Source organism: Bombus terrestris, chromosome 12 (assembly GCF_910591885.1).
Source record: "Bombus terrestris chromosome 12, iyBomTerr1.2, whole genome shotgun sequence".
Classification (NCBI taxonomy): Eukaryota; Metazoa; Arthropoda; class Insecta; order Hymenoptera; family Apidae; genus Bombus; species Bombus terrestris.
The window spans coordinates 5,014,181-5,039,086 of record NC_063280.1 but is presented as its reverse complement, the minus strand read 5'-3'; the positions used below and the strand labels follow the sequence as shown (position 1 = coordinate 5,039,086).

Sequence of the window (24,906 nt, the reverse complement as noted above, 5' to 3'; positions counted from 1 at the left end):
AGTATACAACGTTTAACGATATATAGTATTACGTTATAACGTATAACGTTATATACTATTACTATACAACGTGTAACGTTATATAGTATTACGATATAACGTACAACGTCATATACTATTACGATATAACGTATTACGTTATACACTATTACTATACAACGTGTAACGTTATATACTATTAGTATACAACGTTTAACGATATATAGTATTACGTTATAACGTATAACGTTATATACTATTACTATACAACGTGTATCGTTATGTAGTATTACGTTATAACGTATAACGTTATATACTATTACTCTACAACGTGTAACGTTATACAGTATTACGATATAACGTGTAACGTCTTATACTATTACGATATAACGTGTAACGTTATATACTATTACTATACAACGTGTAACGTTATATAGTATTACGATATAACGTATAACGTCATATACTATTACGATATAACGTATTACGTTATACACTATTACTATACAACGTGTAACGTTATATACTATTAGTATACAACGTTTAACAATATATAGTATTACGTTATAACGTATAACGTTATATACTATTAGTATACAACGTGTAACGATATGTGGTATTACGTAACAACGCATAACGTTATATACTATTAATATACAACGTGTAACGTTATATAATTTAACGCTATATCGTATAACGTTATATAGTATATCGTTATAACGTATAACGTTATATACTATTACTACATAACTTGTAACGTAATATAGTATTACGTTATATCGCATATCGTTATATAGTATTACGATATAACGTATAACGTTATACACTATTAGTATACAAGGTATAACGTTACATAGTGTATCGTTGTAACGTATAACGTCATATAATATTACGATATAACGTATAACGTTATATACTATCAGTATACAATGTGTAACGTTATATAGTATTGCGATATAACGTATAACGTCATATACTATTACGATATAACGTATAACGTTATAAAGTATATCGTTATAACGTATAACGTTATATACTATAACTATACAACGTGTAACGTTATATAGTATTAGTATACAACGTTTAACGATATATAGTATTACGTCATAACGTATAACGTTATATACTATTACTATACAACGCGTAACGTTATATAGTATTACGATACAACCTATAACTTCATATACTATTACGATATAACGTATAACGTTATATACTTTTAGCATACAACGTATAGCGTTATATAGTATTACGCTATAACATATAACGTCAAATACTATCACGATATAATGTATAACGTTATATACTATTAGTATGTAACGTGTAACGATATATAGTATTACGTTATAACGTATAACGTTATATACTATTACTATACAACGTGTAATGTTATATTGTATTACGTTATAACGTATAACGTTATGTACTATTACGCTATAACGTATCGAATTATAGTATTAGTATACAACGTTTAACGGTATATAGTATTAGGATATAACGTATAACGTTATATACTATTACTCTACAACGTGTAACGTTATACAGTATTACGATATAACGTATAACGTCTTATACTATTACGATATATAGTATGACGTTATATACTATTACTATACAACTTTTAACAATATATGGTATTACGTTATAACGTATAACGTTATATGCAATTACTATACAACGTGTAACGTTATATACTATTAGTGTACAGCGTTTAACGAAATATTGTACTACGCTATAACGTATAACGTTATATACTATTAGCATTCAACGTATAGCGTTATATGGTATTACGCTATAACGTATAACGTCAAATACTATTACGATATAACGTATAACGTTACATACTATTAGTATACAACGTTTAACGATATATAGTATTACGTTATAACGTATAACGTTATATACTATTACTATACAACGTGTAATGTTATACAGTATTACGATATAACGTATAACGTCATATACTATTACGATATATCGTATAACGTTATATACTATTAGTATACAACGTGTAGCGTTATATAGTATTACGTAATAACGTATAACGTTATATAGTATTGCGTTATAACGTATATCATTATATACTGTTACGATATAACGTATAACGTTATATACTATTACCATACAACGTATAACGCTACATAGTATATCGTTATAACGTATAACGTCATATACTATTACGCAATAACGTATAACGCTATATACTATTACTATACAACGTGTAACGTTATATAATATTACGTTATAACGTATAACGTTATGTACTATTACGATATAACGTATAACGTTATATACTATTAGTATACAACGTGTAACGATATATAGTATTACGTTATAAGGTATAACGTTGTATACTATTACTATACAACGTGTAACGTTATATAGTATTAGTATAAAACGTTTAACGATATATAGTATTACGCTATAACGTATAACTTTATATACTATTACTACATAACGTGTAACGTTACATAGTATTATCTTGTAACGTATAACGTCATATACTCCTATGATATAACGTATAACGTTATACAATATTAGTATACAACGCATAACGTTAGATAGTATATCGTTATAACGTATAACGTCATATAATATTACGATGTATCGTATAACGTTATATACTATTAGTATACAACGTGTAACGTTATATAGTATTACGTAATAACGTATAACGTTGTATAGTATATCGTTATTACGTATAACGTTATATACTATTACTATACCACGTGTAACGTTATATAGTATTACGTTATAACGTATAACGTTATATACTATTACTATACAACGTGTAACGTTATATAGTATTACGCTATATCGTATAACGTTATATACTATATCGTTATAACGAGTACCGTTATGTACTTTTACGATATAACGTATAACGTTATATACTATTAGTGTACAACGTGTAACGTCATATAGTATTACGCTATACCGTATAACGTTATATACAATAACTATACAACGTATAACGTTACATAGTATTATGTTATAACGTATAACGTTATATACTATTACTATACAACGTGTAATGTTATACAGTATTACGATATAACGTATAACAACATATACTATTACGATATATCGTATAACGTTATATACTATTATTATACAACTTTTAACGATATATAGTATAACGTTATAACGTATAACGTTATATACTATTACTATACAACGTGTAACGTTATATAGTATTAGTATACAACGTTTAACGATATATAGTATTACGTTATAACGTATAACGATATATACTATTACTATACAACGTGTCACGTTATATAGTATTACGCTATAACGTATAACGTTATATACTATTACTACATAACGTGTATCGTTACATAGTATTATCTTGTAACGTATAACGTCATATACTCCTATGATATAACGTATAACGTTATGCAATATTAGTATACAACGTATAACGTTAGATAGTATATCGTTATAACGTATAACGTCATATAATATTACGATATAACGTATAACGATATATACTATCAGTATACAACGTGTAACGTTATACACTATTAGTACACAACGTTTAACGATATATAGTATTACGTTATAAGGTATAACGTAACATACTATTACTATACAACGTGTAACGTCACATAGTATTACGATATAACGTATAACATCATATACTAATACGATATAACGTATAACGTTATACACTATTAGTATACAACGTATAACGTTACATAGTATATCGTTATAACGTATAACGTCAAATACTATTACGATATAACGTATAACGTTATATACTATTAGTATACAACGTTTAACGATATATAGTATTACGTTATAAGGTATAACGTTATACGCTATTACTATACAACGTGTAACGTTATACAGTATTACGATATAACGTATAACGTCTTATACTATTACGATATATCGTATAACGTTATATACTATTACTATACAACTTTTAACGATATATAGTATTACGTTATAACGTATAACGTTATGCAATATTAGTATACAACGTATAACGTCATATACTATTACGATATAACGTATAACGTTATACACTACTACTATACAACGTGTAACGTTATATACTATTAGTATACAACGTGTAACGATATATAGTATTACGTTATAAGGTATAACGTTGTATACTATTACTATACAACGTGTAACGTCATATAGTATTAGTATACAACGTTTAACGATATATAGTACTACGTTATAACGTATTACGTTATATACTATTACTATACAACGTGTATCGTTATGTAGTATTACGCTATAACGTATAACGTTATATACTATTACTACATAACTTGTAACGCAATATAGTATTACGTTATATCGTATAACGTTATATACTATTACTACATAACATGTAACGTAATAGAGTATTACGTTATATCGCATAACGTTATATAGTATTACGATATAACGTATAAAGTTATATAATATCAGTATACAACTTGTAACGTTATATAGTATTACGCTATATCGTATAACGTTATGTACTATTTCGCTATAACGTCTAACGTTATATAGTATTAGTATACAACGTTTAACAATATATAGTATTACGTTATAACGTATAACGTTATATACTATTAGTATACAACGTGTAACGATATGTGGTATTACGTAACAACGCATAACGTTATATACTATTAATATACAACGTGTAACGTTATATAGTATTACGCTATATCGTATAACGTTATATAGTATATCGTTATAACGCATAACGTTATATACTATTACTATACAACGTGTAACGTTATATAGTATCACGCTATATCGTATAACGTTATATGCAAGTACTATACAACGTGTAACGTTATATAGTATTAGTATACAACGTGTAACGATATGTGGTATTACATTATAACGTATAACGTTATATACTATTACTATACAACGTGTAACGTTATATAGTATTACGTTGTAACGTATAACGTTATGTACTATTACGCTATAACGTATCGATTTATAGTATTAGTATACAACGTTTAACGGTATATAGTATTACGTTATAACGTATAACGTTATATACTATTAGTATACAACGTGTAACGTTATATAGTATTACGATATAACGTATAACGTTATATACTATCAGTATACAACTTGTAACGTTATATAGTATTACGCTATATCGTATAACGTTATGTACTATTTCGCTATAACGTCTAACGTTATATAGTATTAGTATACAACGTTTAACAATATATAGTATTACGTTATAACGTATAACGTTATATACTATTAGTATACAACGTGTAACGATATGTGGTATTACGTAACAACGCATAACGTTATATACTATTAATATACAACGTGTAACGTTATATAGTATTACGCTATATCGTATAACGTTATATAGTATATCGTTATAACGTATAACGTTATATACTATTACTCTACAACGTGTAACGTTATACAGTATTACGATATAACGTATAACGTCAAATACTATTACGATATAACGTATAACGTTATATACTATTAGTATACAACGTGTAACGATATATAGTATTACGTTATAACGTATAACGTTATGTACTATAACTATACAACGTGTAACGTTATATAGTATTAGTATACAACGTTTAACGATATATAGTATTACGTTATAACGTATAACGATATATATCATTACTATACAACGTGTAACGTTATACAGTGTTACGCTATATCGTATAACGTTATATGCAATTACTATGCAACGTGTAACGTTATATACTATTAGTATACAACGTTTAACGATATATACCTTTACGTTATAACGTATAACGTTATATACTATTACTATACAACGTGTAACGTTATATAGTATTACGATATAACGTATAACGTCATATACTATTACGATATAACGTATAACCTTATATACAATTAGTATACAACGTTTACCGTTATGTGGTATTACGTTATAACGTATAACGTTGTATAGTATATCGTTATTACGTATAACGTTATATACTATTACTATACCACGTGTAACGTTATATAGTATTACGTTATAACGTATAACGTTATATAGTACTACAATATAACGTATAATATTATATAATATTAATATGCAACGTGTAACGTTATGTGGCATTACGTTATAACGTGTAACGTTATATACTATTACTATACAACGTGTAACGATATATAGTATTACGTTATAAGGTATAACGTTGTATACTATTACTACATATCGTGTAACGTAATAGAGTATTACGTTATATCGCATAACGTTATATAGTATTACGCCATAACGTATAACGTTATATAGTATTACGTTATAACGTATATCAATATATACTATTACGATATAACGTATAACGTTATATACTATTACGATACAACGTATAACGTTACATAGTATATCGTTATAACGTATAACGTCATATACTAATACGATATAACGTATAACGTTATATACTATTAGTATACAACGTGTATCGTTATGTAGTATCACGCTATAACGTATAACGATATATACTATTACTACATAATATGTAACGTAATATAGTATTACGTTATATGGTATAACGTTATATACTATTAGTATACAACGTGTAACGTTATGTAGTATTACGTCATAACGTATAACGTTATATAGTATTACGATATAACGTATGTTATATACTATTAGTATACAACGTGTAACGTTATATATACTATTACGATATAACGTATAACGTTATATACTATTACGATACAACGTATAACGTTACATAGTATATCGTTAAAACGTATAACGTCATATACTAATACGATATAACGTATAACGTTATATACTATTAGTATACAACGTGTATCGTTATGTAGTATCACGCTATAACGTATAACGTTATATACTATTACTACATAATGTGTAACGTAATATAGTATTACGTTATATGGTATAACGTTATATACTATTAGTATACAACGTGTAACGTTATGTAGTATTACGTCATAACGTATAACGTTATATAGTATTACGATATAACGTATGTTATATACTATTAGTATACAACGTGTAACGTTATATAGTATTACGTCATAACGTATAACGTTATACAGTCTTACGTTATAACGTATATCATTATATGCTGTTACGATATAACGTATAACGTTATATACTATTACGATACAACGTATAACGTTATGTAGTATTACGTTATAACGTATATCATTATATACTGTTACGATATAACGTATAACGTTATATACTATTACTATACAACGTATAACGATATGTGGTATTACGTTATAACGTATAACGTTATATACTGTTACTATACAACGTGTAACGTCATATAGTATTACGCTATATCGTATAACGTTATATGCCATTACTATACAACGTGTAACGTTATATACTATTAGCATACAACGTGTAACGTTATATAGTATTACGCTATATCGCATAACGTTATATGCAATAACTATACAACGTGTAACGTTATATACTATTAGTATACAACGTTTAACGATATATAGTAATACGTTATAACGTACTACGTTATATACTATAACTATACAACGTGTAACGTTATATAGTTTTACGATATAACGTATAACGTAATATACTATTACGATATAACGTATAACATTATATACTGTTACCATACAACGTGTAACGTAATATAGTATTACGTTATAACGTATAACGTCATATACTAATACGATATAACGTATAACGTTATATACTATTAGTATACAACGTGTATCGTTATGTAGTATTACGATATAACGTATAACGTTATATACTATTACTACATAATGTGTAACGTAATATAGTATTACGTTATATGGTATAACGTTATATACTATTAGTATACAACGTGTAACGTTATATAGTATTACGTCATAACGTATAACGCTATATAGTATTACGATATAACGTATAACGTTATATACTATTACTATACAACGTGTAACGTTATATATTATTACGATATAACGTATAACTTCATATACTATTACGATATAACGTATAACGTTATATACTATTAGTATACAACGTTTAACGACATATAGTAATACGTCACAAAGTATAACGTTATATAGTATTACGTTCTAACGTATATCATTATATACTGTTACGATATAACGTATAACGTTATATACTATTACTACATAATGTGTAACGTAATATAGTATTACGTTATATGGTATAACGTTATATACTATTAGTATACAACGTGTAACGTTATATAGTATTACGTCATAACGTATAACGTTATATAGTATTACGATATAACGTATAACGATATATACTATTACTATACAGCGTGTAACGTTATATACTATTAGTATACAACGTTTAACGATATATAGTATTACGTTATAACGTACAACGTTATATACTATTACTATACAACGTGTAACGTTATATACTATTAGTATACAACGTGTAATGTTATATACTATTAGTACACAACGTGTAACGTTATATAGTATTACGCTATATCGTATAACGTTATATGCAATAACTATACAACGTGACGTTATATAGTATTACGATATAACGTATAACGTCATATACTATTACGATATAACGTATAACGTTATATACTATCAGTATACAACGTGTAACGTTATATACTATTACGATACAACGTATAACGTTATATACTATTAGTATACAACGTGTAACGATATATAGTATTACGTTATAAGGTATAACGTTGTATACTATTACTACATATCGTGTAACGTAATAGAGTATTACGTTATATCGCATGTTATATAGTATTACGATATAACGTATAACGTTATATACTATTACTATACAACGTGTAACGTTATATAGTGTTACGCTATATTGTATAACGTTATATGCAATTACTATGCAACGTGTAACGTTATATACTATTAGTATACAACGTTTAACGATATATAGTATTACGTTATAACGTATAACGTTATATACTATTACTATACAACGTGTAACGTTACATAGTATTACGATATAACGTAAAACGTCATATACTATTACGATATAACGTATAATGTTTTATACTGTTACTATACAACGTGTAACGTTATATTGTATTACGATATAACGTATAACGTCATATACTATTACGATATAACGTATAACGTTATATACTATTAGTATACAACGTATAACGTTATGTGGTATTACGTTATAACGTATAACGTTATATAGTATATCGTTATTACGTATAACGTTGTATACTATTACTATACCACGTGTAACGTTATATAGTATTACGTTATAACGTATAACGTTATACAGTACTACAATATAACGTATAACATTATATAATATTAGTATGCAACGTGTAACGTTATGTGGTATTACGTTATAACGTGTAACGTTATATAGTATTACGTTATATCGTATTACGTTATATAGTATATCGTTATAACGTAAAACGTCAGATACTATTACGATATAACGTATAACGTTATATTGTCACGTCCCGCGTTTCGCACGTGACGCCGCGAACCAATAACTTATGAAGAATTAAACACGACCAATAATAATAAATTAACTAATAACTAACCAATCAAAATAAAAAGAATTATACGACAGACAATCAAAATGAAATAAATGAATCAATAAGAAGAAACACTACAACCAATCAGCAATGACATATAAAATACAAATAAAATGAAATAATTAAATGAACCAATAAATAAAACAAGCCGCGATTAAAATGTATGAGATTTCTCTGCGAAAACACATGTATATACACACACGTGTATGCATATCTGTGTGTGTGACCTACTTCGTGAATCTGAATAATTGGTAATATAATAAAATATAAAAGAAATAAAATATACTACACTACATCAGCATTCTAATAAAAGTGAAAATTGTATACAAGATTGTTCTGCGTAACAAGAAAGTAATATAAAATATACACGATTTAATATATAGCAAATATGGACATATAAATCCACAAGGAGCAAAATATGTCTCATATTGTCAAATAAAACCAAATTGTCAAAAGATCATCAGGACACGACGCCAACGAAGGTGCCACTGTGCCTACTTGGGTGGAAAACCGCCCCTTCAGCATCATCCTTCGCACATATTCACACACGCACGTCGATCACGTCATCTCGTACCATTCACATATCTTCCTCTTCTTGCGCTAAAACAAATTCACAAGTTTAAGGATACAAACAACATGCGAAACGAGATAGAATACTAAAAACACATACTCACACAGTTCGCACAGGCGCGGACGCTTTTGTGTCCATGACTCAACATAACCTGTAATCATCAAAATCCACGTTCTCTCATGGAAACTCTAAAAACCTGCAGCATTGCGATTCCCACCGGAACGAACTGTCACGTGACTGTCATCCCATTGGGGATGTCATTATAAAAAGCGTAGCGACACAATTCAAATCAGAGTAATTGTTAGCGGGTCAGTTGAATAAAGGAATAAATCAGAGTAATTGTTAGCGTTCGGGAGAATTTAGCGAAAATAGAGTAAGATTAATTGTTAGCTTTCGGGAGAATTTAACGAAATTAAAGAAGAGTAATTCAGTTAGAATAAAGAAATAGGATAGAGCAATTGCGATTAGTCGGTTCAGTAGAATTTAGCGAAAATAGAATAGAGTAATTGTTAGCGTCCGGGAGAATTTAACGAAATTAAAGAAGAGTAATTGTGATCAGTTGATTTAATTAGAATTTAAGTTAGGATTAGAGAATAATTGTTCGTTCCAGTTCGAGTTTAAGAGTTACGAGATATAAATGTTATTAGTCAGTTCGAATTATAAAATAATTGTTATTAGTCAGTTAAAATTAAAACAATAGTTGGCTCAAGTTTTTGTGTTAGAATTTCGAATTTTTAAACACGTCTGGACACACTGTTGTTTACACTGTTCAAGTTAAATAAAAATTAAAACAAAAAATTATAGAAGTGTCAATCTTTGTAAAACCGGAATCACTCCAGCGGCCTGCCCGTTCATCAGCGGAGGCCAACGTCAGATGAGTCAACTTTTAATTATTATTAATAATTAATAATTAAAATAATAAATAATATCAATAATTAGTATAATTCGTCATTAATTCCGCCAGTAATAATTATTTATAATATAATTGTTTATTCCAAACAATCCTCTCCCGTGCTAGTATTCCTGCGCATAGCAGGTTAGCCGAAACGTGGAGATTGTTGACCAGTGGCCTAAACTCCAATCCACACTACCTAATCTAACAAGAAATATCTAATTGAAACAGTCCTTAGACTGTTTCTGGTGGCAGCGACTACTACATTGTTTAAAATTTCATAATTTGGATAGCCAAACGTAACAATATATCTATATATAGATAAAAATTTTGGTGGCAGCGGTGGGATACGCTCCACGGAGGATTACAGTTGGTATAAACAATAATATACGCTCATAGGTTTAAAGTTTTTCAGTTTATTAACTGAAACATACACATAAACATATACAAAAAGGAAAAAAAAACATGGCGGTCGCACGAGACTCACTAAACGAGGACACGATTATGTTGTTGTCGGAAAAATTGAAAGCGTGGGACGAGAATTTTCGCGTACTAACCGACATTAATGCAAGTCTAAGCAGTGTGGAAGAAGACCTGCGTGCAAGTAGGGAATCGAGAGATACCGAAATTCCCACATCGACGCCGTTAATTCCGCGAGGAATAAGACCCATTAATGATAATTTTCAACCAATTAAACTAAAAGACGCGATTCAGTCAGTGCCAGTGTTCGACGACCATCGACCACCGGTATTTCAATTTTTAAGGGCATGCGAACGAGCTCGAAGTATGGTGCCAAGAAGTCAAGAACCTTACTTAGTTAAATTATTGATGAACAAACTACGCGGACACGCGTTTCTCGCCGTAGAGGACGGTGTAGTATTAACCCTGAACGATTTCGGAAATAGGTTAAAAAATATGTTCGGTCCGGGAAAAACAATTAACGAATACAGAGGTGAACTAGCGACGGTATTTCAACGACTGGGGGAAGAGATCCTAGATTACATAGATCGCGTCAAAAATCTCAGGCTAGCAATAATGGATGAGGAAAGATGCGGATTTGATACCGTGTCCGCGGATGTCCAAGACACTATAGATTGGGACACGGCAGAAGCCTTCGTTAAAGGACTCCCAAACGAGGTATTTATGCGGGTAAAATTAGCCGGATATCAATCCCTAGACGACGCGTTTTGCCAAGCCGTGAGAGCTACAAGAGAATTGAAAGAAGTAAATAATAGATCGCGATGTCAACGACTAGGAAACCCAAACAATTATAACTGGAACGGCTCTCGCCCTAACAACGACAACAATTGTAACAACAACCGTAATATCAACGGAAATAACCGCCAGGATCGAAGATTCGTGCCGCCGACGCAGAATCGTCCGACACCTCCGAATAATTATAATGGAAACAAGACTCGTCCTATACGATAGTAACAACATCAGAAACCACCACCAGGATTGGAGATTTGTATCGCCGTCGCGGAATCGTCTAAGCGACCCGGGAATAGAGAAAGATATTAGGAAAAGAGCAAGAGCAATAACCTGGAAAGAAAAATGCGTAGATAAACATCTCAAAAGAGATCCAAGTCAAAGGAGGGATGCTGATTATTTGAAACAACCAACCTTCCAATACAAACACTGTTCCGTTGCTGTGATAAAAGACGATGTTACTTTAAGTAGCAAGAGGACGCACGGCAGCACAGACGAAATCATGAGTGAAAAATCTCCCGAATCCCCAGCCAAAATAAACAACACTAATATCAAAGAACTTTCAGAAGAGGCAGAAACTAGGAAATTGAACGACGAAAGAAAAGGCGACGTTTATCCCCTGCCTAATATCACGGTTGACTCGGCAAGAATACAAAAGCAAGGTTCCACGAATTTTGTGAACGTTTCAAATATAATACGAAAAGAGATAGCGAGCGTATCACCCTCAAAAACTTCTATAAAACCATCAGAAAGTAACTTTATCGAACTCAAAGTCAAGCCATTAAATTCTAAGAAAACTCAGACTATAGAGAATAAAAGTATAGCCATCCCTAAACTCAAAACAGAATCTATAAGGAAAAAGGTTTGTAATAAAAATTCAAAGAATAATTCTAAATCTACTGAAAATATTCCTAAACGTCCCATACAAGTAATTAATAAATTACATATAATAAGCACTTCCAGTGAACCTATTCATTCTAAAAAAGTAGAGAAAACTCAACAGGTTGTGAATAAAATAAATAAAGAAGGAAAAGGGGTGACCGAGGAAAAGAATTCTAAACATATTCAGGCTGGAAAAACACAAGTTAAACGGGCTCAAGGAAATCGAAAAGAAGAAAATAGAGAATCACCAGTCGAAGGCGCATATGAAACCTTGAGTAAATACGCTAGCCATTGGATTACAATTGGAGTAAAAATACTTCATTGGTTACTATACCTAGTGTCTGATGTAGCCAGCAAAAATGCTGATCTAATGATTCCTCTTGGAAACTATAGATGGTATCATACTATACTATATCCAAAATATTTATGGTTTAATATAGCTATGGCATTTACAAGACTTCGTATTTTGAATGCTATTGGCGAACAACTTGATAATTGGTTTGGTGATAGTAAACTTGCGTCTTGGCGCAAAATAAAAACCAAAATGAAAAAAAGGAAGAAAGTAGTAATTAGATACATGGTAGTCTTGAACCCAATGCAACAAAGGTTATTAGTTCGCAAGGAAAATGGATATATACTAACGATTCGAGATTTACACGAAGGAATAAAATTCTCCCCACACGAACTAGTCTTTGGGCACTTGGCCAGAGAACCTACTGGCGAGATGATAACCGAGGAGAATATGGAACCAACATATGCAGAGTATCTCAGAGACCTGTTCGATAAAATCGTCACCGTTCAACAAATGGCAAGAGAAAATCTGATAAAATCCAAATTAAAGTCAAAAGAATACTATGACAGACGAATCAACCCGCAAAATTTCAAAATAGGAGATCTAGTATATCTATTAAAGGAACCCAAAAGAGGAAAATTTTCCGACCAATATTCGGGACCGCATAGAGTGTTAGAAATTTTAGAAAACTAAAACGTCATGATTGAAGTGAAAGGGATTCCGCGAACAGTGCACTTAAATAAGTTAAAATTAGCGCATAACCGAAATAAACAATAAACGAAACGTTTTCAGAAGGTAACACAGTACAGTAGTATGTAGTGTAGTGCTACTCGTCGAATAATGCGGATAATGGAAACCTAAAAAGAAAAGGAAATTACTATGTACTTTCTAAACATTACTCAAATATAAAATGTATTAATTCAATAAAGTGATTAAAACGGTGAAAGTGAAAAGTACCTTGTGAACAATTAACTATTGTAAAAGGAAGTGTATATGCAAAGACAGGCCATAAGCCCATATTCGTAAAACATAACGTATAACAGCCATCTGAAATAAATGAAAGAATTAACCTCAATTACCTTAATACAAAATATAATAGTACTAAACGATTATAACAATATCGTGGTTAAACCAAAGTAAGTGCGACACTGCTTGTCGAATAGTGCATATAGTGGAAACCTAAAAACAAAAGAAAGATTACTATTTGTGTTCTATAAAACGTGTTAATTCAATAACATAATTAAAGGCAGTGAAAGTAAAAAGTACCTAGTCCACAATTAATCATTGTAGAAGGAAGTGTACATGCAGGAATTCCGCAGAGATAAATTATGGATCCACTCCGTAGAACATAGAATACGACTGCCAGCTGAAACAAATGCAAGAACTGGCCTCAATTACCTTGACATATATGAAAAGAAATAATACTATTAAAACTTACAACAAAATTGCCAATTACGTTGGGTAGGTATCTTGCATGAGCGACGTAGCGTGTAGACTTGGAGAATAAAGACGAAGTAACTATGAACATTAAAAATGTAGTGTACAAGTTCTAATCTATAATACATGAATTAGTCTTGACTTACATTACACGATTATTATTATACCTCACATATAGAAACAGATTTGTAATGCACAATAGCGGTCGCTCACACAATGCACTACGTGCATATTGAATTAATTGACTAAATGATATGTTTATACTCACAAATATAGGATGAATAAAGGTCTCTGTAGTAAGTATTTTGAATATAATGAAAACCGGATGATGCCTTACACACGGTAACGCAGCATCGAAGGAATAGGATTTGAGAAACTACAAACGGTAATAATTCAATAAACAAGTTTTAACCAATAATACATAGATTAGCTCAAAAAATTATACTATACAAATATGAAATAATAATAAATCACAAGTACTAAGTAACAACAGATTAATAGGGAAGATATAGAAATAGCTAATAAAATAGAAATAGGCTAGAAATTAATCAAGGTAGATTAGCCGAGCATTAATAATCAAACATGATTAAAATTAGGAATTATCATATTGTGTTAAGCTATTACAGCATTACTATACTAAATTACGTATAAAGAAATAAGGTTATACTACACAGTGGTGACTGGTGACACTATGCACGCATTAGATTAAACCAATTAAACAAAAGCTACATAAATATAAACTACCTTATAATTAAACAGTGAAACGATTCTATTAGTAATTAATATTTTCGACAACGATATAATCCACATGCTATTACATTAAAATAACACACAGTATATATACACATATTACAACAAATACAAAACAATGTTAAATTAAACATACACATTACGACGAACACAAAACAACACCGTTGATACTTCGCTAGAACGGAGTTGAAACTAAGTAACAAAACAATTATTACAATATCAAACAAATTTACAAAACACCACACTCTTATTTAAGACATACACAAACATCCATTTTGGAAATCCGTCGCAAGCATGAAGCAGTTCTCACGCATGCGCAATGAACTACATGCAATAATTATACACACTAAAATAAATACAGAATAATATTATTCCCACTTCAATTATACGTCAACTACTAAAATAAAGTCACAAATAATTAACAAATAAATAACAAAACCGCATTAATAAAATTCACCGTATACTAGAGACATTCATGAACGGCCATCTTAGATTGTCACGAATAGGGAATAGTCCTTACGCACGCGCAATGAAACACATATACATAAATAATATTAATTTTATTTGAATTACACGTCACCTACTAAAATGAAGTTAAAAATAATTAACAGATAGATAATTAATTCGATATTGGCAAAAGTCGCCACATATTAGGGACATCCACCACCAATCAACGCATGTATGTAGTAACTTTAATACCTTACAAATAAATTATATTTCTAATAAAAAACAATAAAAAGACGGGTACGATAATCTAGACTTAGGCTATCGCGACCCATACGAAGACCCTCCAACACGTTTTTATGCATACAAATTCAAAGAGCGCGTTGTAGATTGTGCGAAATACAAATAACAAAACTCCAACCCGCGATATTTTGTCTGCAATGCATAAATGTCAATCTTAACACGACACAATAACCCCAAAGAAATCTTTTGATATAAGGAATTGTAGTTCGCGCTGTTGCCCGTTAGGATGGACCAACAACCAATCGCAACTACATCTGCTACGATCAGTCAAATTTCCTTCGGAAATTTGAACACCAAGGGCGGGGATGTCACGTCCCGCGTTTCGCACGTGACGCCGCGAACCAATAACTTATGAAGAATTAAACACGACCAATAATAATAAATTAACTAATAACTAACCAATCAAAATAAAAAGAATTATACGACAGACAATCAAAATGAAATAAATGAATCAATAAGAAGAAACACTACAACCAATCAGCAATGACATATAAAATACAAATAAAATGAAATAATTAAATGAACCAATAAATAAAACAAGCCGCGATTAAAATGTATGAGATTTCTCTGCGAAAACACATGTATATACACACACGTGTATGCATATCTGTGTGTGTGACCTACTTCGTGAATCTGAATAATTGGTAATATAATAAAATATAAAAGAAATAAAATATACTACACTACATCAGCATTCTAATAAAAGTGAAAATTGTATACAAGATTGTTCTGCGTAACAAGAAAGTAATATAAAATATACACGATTTAATATATAGCAAATATGGACATATAAATCCACAAGGAGCAAAATATGTCTCATATTGTCAAATAAAACCAAATTGTCAAAAGATCATCAGGACACGACGCCAACGAAGGTGCCACTGTGCCTACTTGGGTGGAAAACCGCCCCTTCAGCATCATCCTTCGCACATATTCACACACGCACGTCGATCACGTCATCTCGTACCATTCACATATCTTCCTCTTCTTGCGCTAAAACAAATTCACAAGTTTAAGGATACAAACAACATGCGAAACGAGATAGAATACTAAAAACACATACTCACACAGTTCGCACAGGCGCGGACGCTTTTGTGTCCATGACTCAACATAACCTGTAATCATCAAAATCCACGTTCTCTCATGGAAACTCTAAAAACCTCCAGCATTGCGATTCCCACCGGAACGAACTGTCACGTGACTGTCATCCCATTGGGGATGTCATTATAAAAAGCGTAGCGACACAATTCAAATCAGAGTAATTGTTAGCGGGTCAGTTGAATAAAGGAATAAATCAGAGTAATTGTTAGCGTTCGGGAGAATTTAGCGAAAATAGAGTAAGATTAATTGTTAGCGTTCGGGAGAATTTAACGAAATTAAAGAAGAGTAATTCAGTTAGAATAAAGAAATAGGATAGAGCAATTGCGATTAGTCGGTTCAGTAGAATTTAGCGAAAATAGAATAGAGTAATTGTTAGCGTCCGGGAGAATTTAACGAAATTAAAGAAGAGTAATTGTGATCAGTTGATTTAATTAGAATTTAAGTTAGGATTAATTAGAATTTAAGTTAGGATTAGAGAATAATTGTTCGTTCCAGTTCGAGTTTAAGAGTTACGAGATATAAATGTTATTAGTCAGTTCGAATTATAAAATAATTGTTATTAGTCAGTTAGAATTAAAACAATAGTTGGCTCAAGATTTTGTGTTAGAATTTCGAATTGTTAAACACGTCCGGACACACTGTTGTTTACACTGTTCAAGTTAAATAAAGATTAAAACAAAAAATTATAGAAGTGTTAATCTTTGTAAAACCGGAATCACTCCAGCGGCCTGCCCGTTCATCAGCGGAGGCCAACGTCAGGTGAGTCAACTTTTAATTATTATTTATAATTAATAATTAAAATAATAAATAATATCAATAATTAGTATAATTCGTCATTAATTCCGCCAGTAATAATTATTTATAATATAATTGTTTATTCCAAACAATCCTCTCCCGTGCTAGTATTCCTGCGCATAGCAGGTTAGCCGAAACGTGGAGATTGTTGACCAGTGGCCTAAACTCCAATCCACGCTACCTAATCTAACAAGAAATATCTAATTGAAACAGTCCTTAGACTGTTTCTGGTGGCAGCGACTACTACATTATTTAAAATTTCAAAATTTGGATAGCCAAACGTGACAATATACTATTAGTATACAACGTGTAACGTTATATAGTATTACGTTATAACGTAAAACGTTAAGTACTATTACGATATAACGTATAACGTTTACCATTAGTATACAATGTGTATCGTTATGTAGTATTACGGTATAACGTATAACGTTATATACTATTACTACATAACGTGTAACGTAATATAGTATTACGTTATACCGTATAACGTTATATAGTAAATCGTTATAACGTATAACGTCATATACTATTACGATATAACGTATAACGTTATATACTATTACTACATAACGTGTAACGTAATATAGTATTACGTTATATCGCATAACGTTATATAGTATTACGATATAACGTATAACGTTATATACTATTCGTATACAACGTGTAAGGTTATATAGTATTACGCTATAACGTATAAAGTCATATGCTATTACGATATAACGTATAACGTCATATGCTATTACGATATAACGTACAACGTCATATGCTAATACGATATAACGTATAACGTCACATACTATTACGATATAACGTATAACGTTATATACTATTAGTATACAACGTGTAAGGTTATATAGTATTACGTTATAACGTATAACGTTACATAGTATGTCGATATAACGTAAAACGTTATATACTATTACTATACAATGTATAACGTTACATACTATTAGTATACAACGTATAACGTTACATAGTATTACGTTATAGCGTATAACGTTTTATACTATTTCGATATGACGTATAACGATATATAGTATTAGTATACAACGTGTAACGTTATATAGTATTAGTATACAACGTGTAACGTTATGTACTATTACGCTATAACGTATAACGTTATATAGTATTACGTTATAACGTATATCGTTATATGCTATTACTGTACAACGTGTAACGTTATATAGCATTACGTTATATCGTATAACGTTATATAGTATATCGTTATAACGTATAACGTTATATGCTATTACTGTACAACGTGTAACGTTATATAGCATTACGTTATATCGTATAACGTTATATAGTATATCGTTATAACGTATAACGTTATATACTATTAGTATACAACGTGTAACGTTATATACTATTAACATACAACGTGTAATGTTATGTGGTATTACGTTATAACGTATAACGTTATATGCTATTACTATACAACGTGTAACGTTATGTAGTACTACGTTATACCGTATAACGTTATATAGTAAATCGTTATAACGTATAACGTCATATACTATTACGATATAACGTATAACGTTATATACTATTACGATATAACGTATAACGTTATATACTATTAGTATACAACGTATAACGTTATATAGTGTTACGCTATAACGTATAACGTCATATACTATTACGAAGTAACGTGTAACGTTATATACTAATACATAATAATGTATTATGTTATATACTAATGCAAAATTACGTATATCGTTATATGCTATTGCGTTATAATGTATAACGTTATATACTATTAGCATATAGCATAAAAAGTTGTATACCATTTCATTATATCGTATAACGATATATATTATTACCGTATAACGTATAACGTTATGTACTATTTCGTTCTGTCGTATTAGGTCTTCCCGTAAGTTCGTGCCGTTTTTCATGCGATTATATATGTTAAGATTGTTTACATATCTTTCAATTTCATGAAAAGATGTAATCCCCCTCTCGTTGTACAACTTCTTCCCATTTTTCTGGTAGGACCATTATTCCGTCTCAATAAATGTTCTCTTGTTTTTGTTTGTAGTAATTTTCTATGCTATTTTTGAGAATGTCAATATTTTCAAATTTTGTAGCTACTACAAATTGTTGTAATGCTCTGAACAGGTGGTAACGAGATGGGGCAATGTCTGGGGAATCTGGGTGATGTGGTAATATTTCCCAATTAATTTCAGACAATTTTTTTGTAACGCTTTTCGCGACATGCGGTGTAGCGTTTTCGTAATGGAAGATAACGTTGTTCCTATTCACTACACCTGGTCGTTTTTCAGTTAGCGCGTCCCTTAATTTTTCTAACTGAGTGCAATATTTGTCTGAATTAATGGTATCACCACTAGATAGAAGTTCAAAATGGAGTATTCTTTTGTAATCCCACCATACACACAGAAGAACTTTACGTGGATGTAACCCTGATTTTGCACAGCGTTGAGGTGGCTGATTTCGTTGGGTCCAGCTACGTTTCCGTTCAGGGTTTTCGTAAAGTATCCACTTTTCATCACCAGTTGCCAGGCGATTAAGGAATGGCTCATGTTTATTACACGCAAGTAATGACACGCACGTTGTCATTCGTTCAAGACGGATCCGTTTCGTAAGTTCATGGGGCACCCAAACGTTCAACTTTGACACCATCCCCATTTTTTTTAAACACCTATGAATCGTTGTCTTAGGTATTTTCAGAACATTTGACATCTCTTGAACTGTCAAACTTCGTGATTTTTCAACAAGATCCCGAATTTTATCTTCGTCTGTCTGAGGAGGACGCCCGGAGCGTTCCTCGTCTTCTAAACAGAAATTCCCAGCTCTAAAACGTTGGAACCACTTCCTACAGGTGCGAGATGAAAGCGCATTTTCTCCGTAAACAGCACATATGTTTTTCGTGGCAATTGTTACAAAACTTCCTTTCCGAAATTCATATAACTTGAGATGTCGAAAATGAATACGCATTTCACTCATGATTTTTTACTGTTAGAAGTCACTGTGTTCACTATATTACGATCTTGCACCCTCGAAAATCTGCTCTAGCCTGTTCTCGATCAGCTAAGCTCAAGTGCATTGGTGCCTTATCGCCGTATGTTTATAAATCAACACATGAAATGTATACACAAAAGTCGGCACGAACTTATGGGATGACCTAATATAACCACCTGTATCGTACTTTCAGCGATAATGTCAAGAAATATACGGTCAAATATTAAGGAAATAACATTATCAACTTGCACTTCTAATTGCGAGAAACTCAAAACACGATACAGCAGTCTTTATTAATTATTGTGTATAGCATTTCTCTCTATATGCTAGTGTCCCTTGCTCCTAATATTGTACATAGAATACGTTGCAGCTGGTACCACCTACCCAACGATAACACGTAAAGATATTTTATTGCCCTGATTTAGAAGCTCGTTAATACGAAATAATCAAAAACAGAAATTATTGAAATTTTTATTCCGCTTTATAACACGTCGAATAAAAATTGTCAATAAGATTTTCATAAAAACTTATATAAAATAATATTATTATAAATATTTAGATGAATTAATGCAAAATTTTGAGATATGTTAAACTGTATAATAAGATATTACATAAAAATTTTCATTTACAAGCTTTTATATTAAATAAGATATAATGCAGATATTTGATAAAAAAAAATAACATTTAATAAGACTTTGTATTATACTGACATAAATAGATCGTTTCGTTAATTCATTTTTTTAAATATCTATTTTATGAACCTTTTAAGATATTAGCGCTATCTGTATGTGTAAATAAAACATAATTACTACATCAAAGTATTATAAATACATACGTACTAATTAGTAAATAAATATTATATGCACACTGAAGCACTTCTAAAGCGATCGATTTTAACAAATTATTAATACAATAATAAAAGTTAATATCGGGTAATGTATTAATACATATGTATATACATTTATCAAGTTTCGAATTGGTGTTACTCCCTACTTAACCAGCTACCACCAGCTCTCTCCTATACCACTGGTTAAATATGCACAAACATGGTACAGAAGTTCTGTACTTCGTCAATGATGAAAAGATACAAAATGGATCCAATATACCCTGTGACTCAATATTATACGGGATATTTTACTTCTTTTAATGACAATAAACGTTTCATAGCCCTCGTGATTTCATGTGCACTTAGGATGGAGCTTCGTGTCTTATGTACTGAAATACCGACCTCGAGAAAAACAAAATACTTGCAGCCTTTATAATTTATAATGGTAAACATACAATAATATTTCCAATCATAAGTATGTACCCAGATTAATTGTCAGTCGTATGTCATTTATCTTAATTATCAATATGACATTGATATTATTAATATAATACTATAAGGTATTACTAAAGTATAATAGTATGACGTCAAAGTCATGTCATTCATATAAATCTTGAACTAATAAATAAGTCACATGAAAAGGTCATATTACTATTCACGGATATAATAAACAGGGCCACTGTGCTTATAGAAAGTTCTACTTAATACAGCCAATCAACCGTGTCGATTCACACATTTTGTCTTATGACATGACTGGATGACCAGAGGAACATAAAGTTATGCGACTTACCATAAGATGTGGAAACGCTGCAATCGATACTGCAGTAGTTTAAAGTTATCGACAAGGTAATTATCAGGAAGGAACCATCGAACTCCGTAGAGGAATTACGAGATGTAAAAAATCTGCAACAAAGTATGAGATATAATTTAGTCTCAAAAAATATGATGGTATTTTTAATATAAATTTTATTTTCTAATTAATGATGGTTAAAGTGAAATATACAAGGATTAACATTATAAATGCTATATAATAACAATAGAATATAAAGAATAGACAGAATATATTATAAATTAATTATAGAATTAAGCGGGGTACAATTTGCAAATGCATCGCATACAATTTGCGAAACTGTAAGAGATTCGAAATAGAGACTATGAACAATCTTAAATAAAATGTAGAATATTATTCTTATAGAATATTATTACTTAAGAAGTTTAAGACTGAAAGGAAATTTTAAAAAGGATCTATGAAAGAAATAAAGAATTATTCACGCTTTAAATTAAATACTATTGAATGCTATTGAATACTGAATAAATATTACCGATTAAAAAGACAAAACAAACATATTTATGCATTTAAATAGTTAGATAATTGGAATAAATTATATCTTACCATATTTTTGTGAAAAGTTAACGGTTTTGTCATGAATCATCATGGTAGCCTTTTGAATTTTATGGCGTCCGTTTGAACTTCATGGCGTTCTTCGAATATCTCGAAGCTTTTCTCAGATTCAACCATTTGTTAAAAAGAAAAACAATATTCTCAAATAAATGTGTAAAAAGAATAAATTATACAGAAGCAAAACAATAATCAAGATCTAATACTCTTTTGAAAGTTCATAATAGGGACTACTAATAGACACTTCTTCTTGGTGTGCTTTCTGCTCTAAAACTGACTCTTCTACATCCCAATATGATAGATCGATTGCGAAAAATTATTTGTATCGATTATGATTGAATCTCGAGAGATATAATTACATACTTCGCCGTTTCATTGGCGCTGCAATCTTTACTTATGCGCTAGACCATTGCGCGCAAATTTCTTACAAAAACACACTGTCTAACGTGGAGGAAATTTATTATTTCAGCAATTTATTATTTTGATAGTGTATAATATGTGCAATATACGCAATATTTGTATTTTATTATTTTGATAGCGTGCAATGCTTTTTGAAGTATTGTAGAAATATAGAATTCTATACTTCGTTACGATTATGAGATATATTCTCTGATTATGGGATATCTTGTTTTATATTTTATTTATAATTTCATTATTATGCAGCTTCAATTCAAGCAAATATTATACTGTATACTTTATGTATAGTGAGTCGATAACGTTACATGTGGCACGAAACTAGTAAGAGAATTAGCCTTTAAACGATCCCCAAAATGTAGGACAGAAAAAAACGTTGCATGTCATGTCTATTCTGTATCTCGTCTGTAGGTATAGTCAAATATTAAAATGACCAGTGATCGTTAATTAAGCATAACTATGATATATGTATCCTGTTCATTGCAGATGACGTAATACATAAAACCTCTGAATAGTCGGTAATATAGAACGTGTGAAACACATGCGACAGCACCGACGAAGTACAGTTAGTCAATACTACAGGTAGTGCCACCTATTCAATGATTGTAATTCCTATTATATGGTCAGATGTCGAACAGGGAAAATGTAACTACGAACAGAGAAAAAATAGAGATTTCGTCTTTGCTCTGAATGGAGATAAGATAAAAAAATAATTTCAATTGAATAATTATAACTACTATATTCACCGCAGCAAATCGCGAAAATCGTAAACCATACTGATTTTTCTCAAAGTCGGTATTTCAGAACATTCTATTTTTCTTTTTTTATACTTTGACTCCTTAATGGCCCATTGGCAGACTTGAGAATCTTTATATGTGTTATGTGCTATGTATTTGTTTTGTGTTATATGAGATGCAACGTGTGGTATACCGTATAATTGTATGGTTAGGTTCAATACAATTGTTATTTCCTTATACTGTATTTCAGATCATAAGACACAAAGTCCCACGAAATGTCAGGTCTATTCTGTATTTAGACAATGAGCAGACTTTATCAAATAATCTTCTGGTACTATACATGTTCATACATATTTAAAATAATCAAATATGTCAGGTAACCATATTTCAGTGATACTCGAAAGACAGAAA

The 24,906-nt window shown here is 30.5% G+C and overlaps 2 protein-coding genes and 1 long non-coding RNA gene across 5 annotated transcripts; 1 reads left to right on the top strand and 2 right to left on the bottom strand.

Annotated features, from left to right (window-relative positions):
- Positions 1-10,132: 10,132 nt before the first annotated feature.
- LOC125384618 lies at positions 10,133-16,714 on the bottom strand. Of its 3 annotated transcripts, none has more exons than XM_048410716.1 (6): positions 15,628-16,714; positions 15,010-15,117; positions 14,743-14,822; positions 14,571-14,670; positions 14,384-14,483; positions 10,133-10,180 (listed from the first exon to the last, which is right to left on the bottom strand). In XM_048410716.1, the coding sequence occupies exons 1-5, from the start codon at positions 15,629-15,631 to the stop codon at positions 14,431-14,433; spliced, it is 345 nt and encodes a 114-aa protein (XP_048266673.1). In that variant the 5' UTR covers positions 15,632-16,714; the 3' UTR covers positions 10,133-10,180; positions 14,384-14,430. The 3 variants fall into 3 exon arrangements, 2 of the variants coding, with proteins under 2 accessions (XP_048266673.1, XP_048266672.1); XR_007225899.1 differs by having other exon boundaries at positions 10,141-10,180; positions 14,262-14,483; XM_048410715.1 differs by lacking the exon at positions 10,133-10,180 and having other exon boundaries at positions 11,318-14,483.
- LOC125386062 lies at positions 11,387-12,630 on the top strand. Its single transcript, XM_048410714.1, has 2 exons — positions 11,387-11,684; positions 11,775-12,630. Exons 1-2 carry the CDS (start codon positions 11,387-11,389, stop codon positions 12,350-12,352), a joined length of 876 nt encoding a protein of 291 aa, XP_048266671.1. The 3' UTR covers positions 12,353-12,630.
- Positions 16,715-17,305: 591 nt separating the features above from the next.
- Positions 17,306-23,604, bottom strand: LOC125386148. The gene is made up of 3 exons (XR_007226041.1): positions 23,339-23,604; positions 22,736-22,848; positions 17,306-17,353 (listed from the first exon to the last, which is right to left on the bottom strand). It is a non-coding gene; the product is annotated as an uncharacterized LOC125386148 (long non-coding RNA).
- Positions 23,605-24,906: the final 1,302 nt, after the last annotated feature.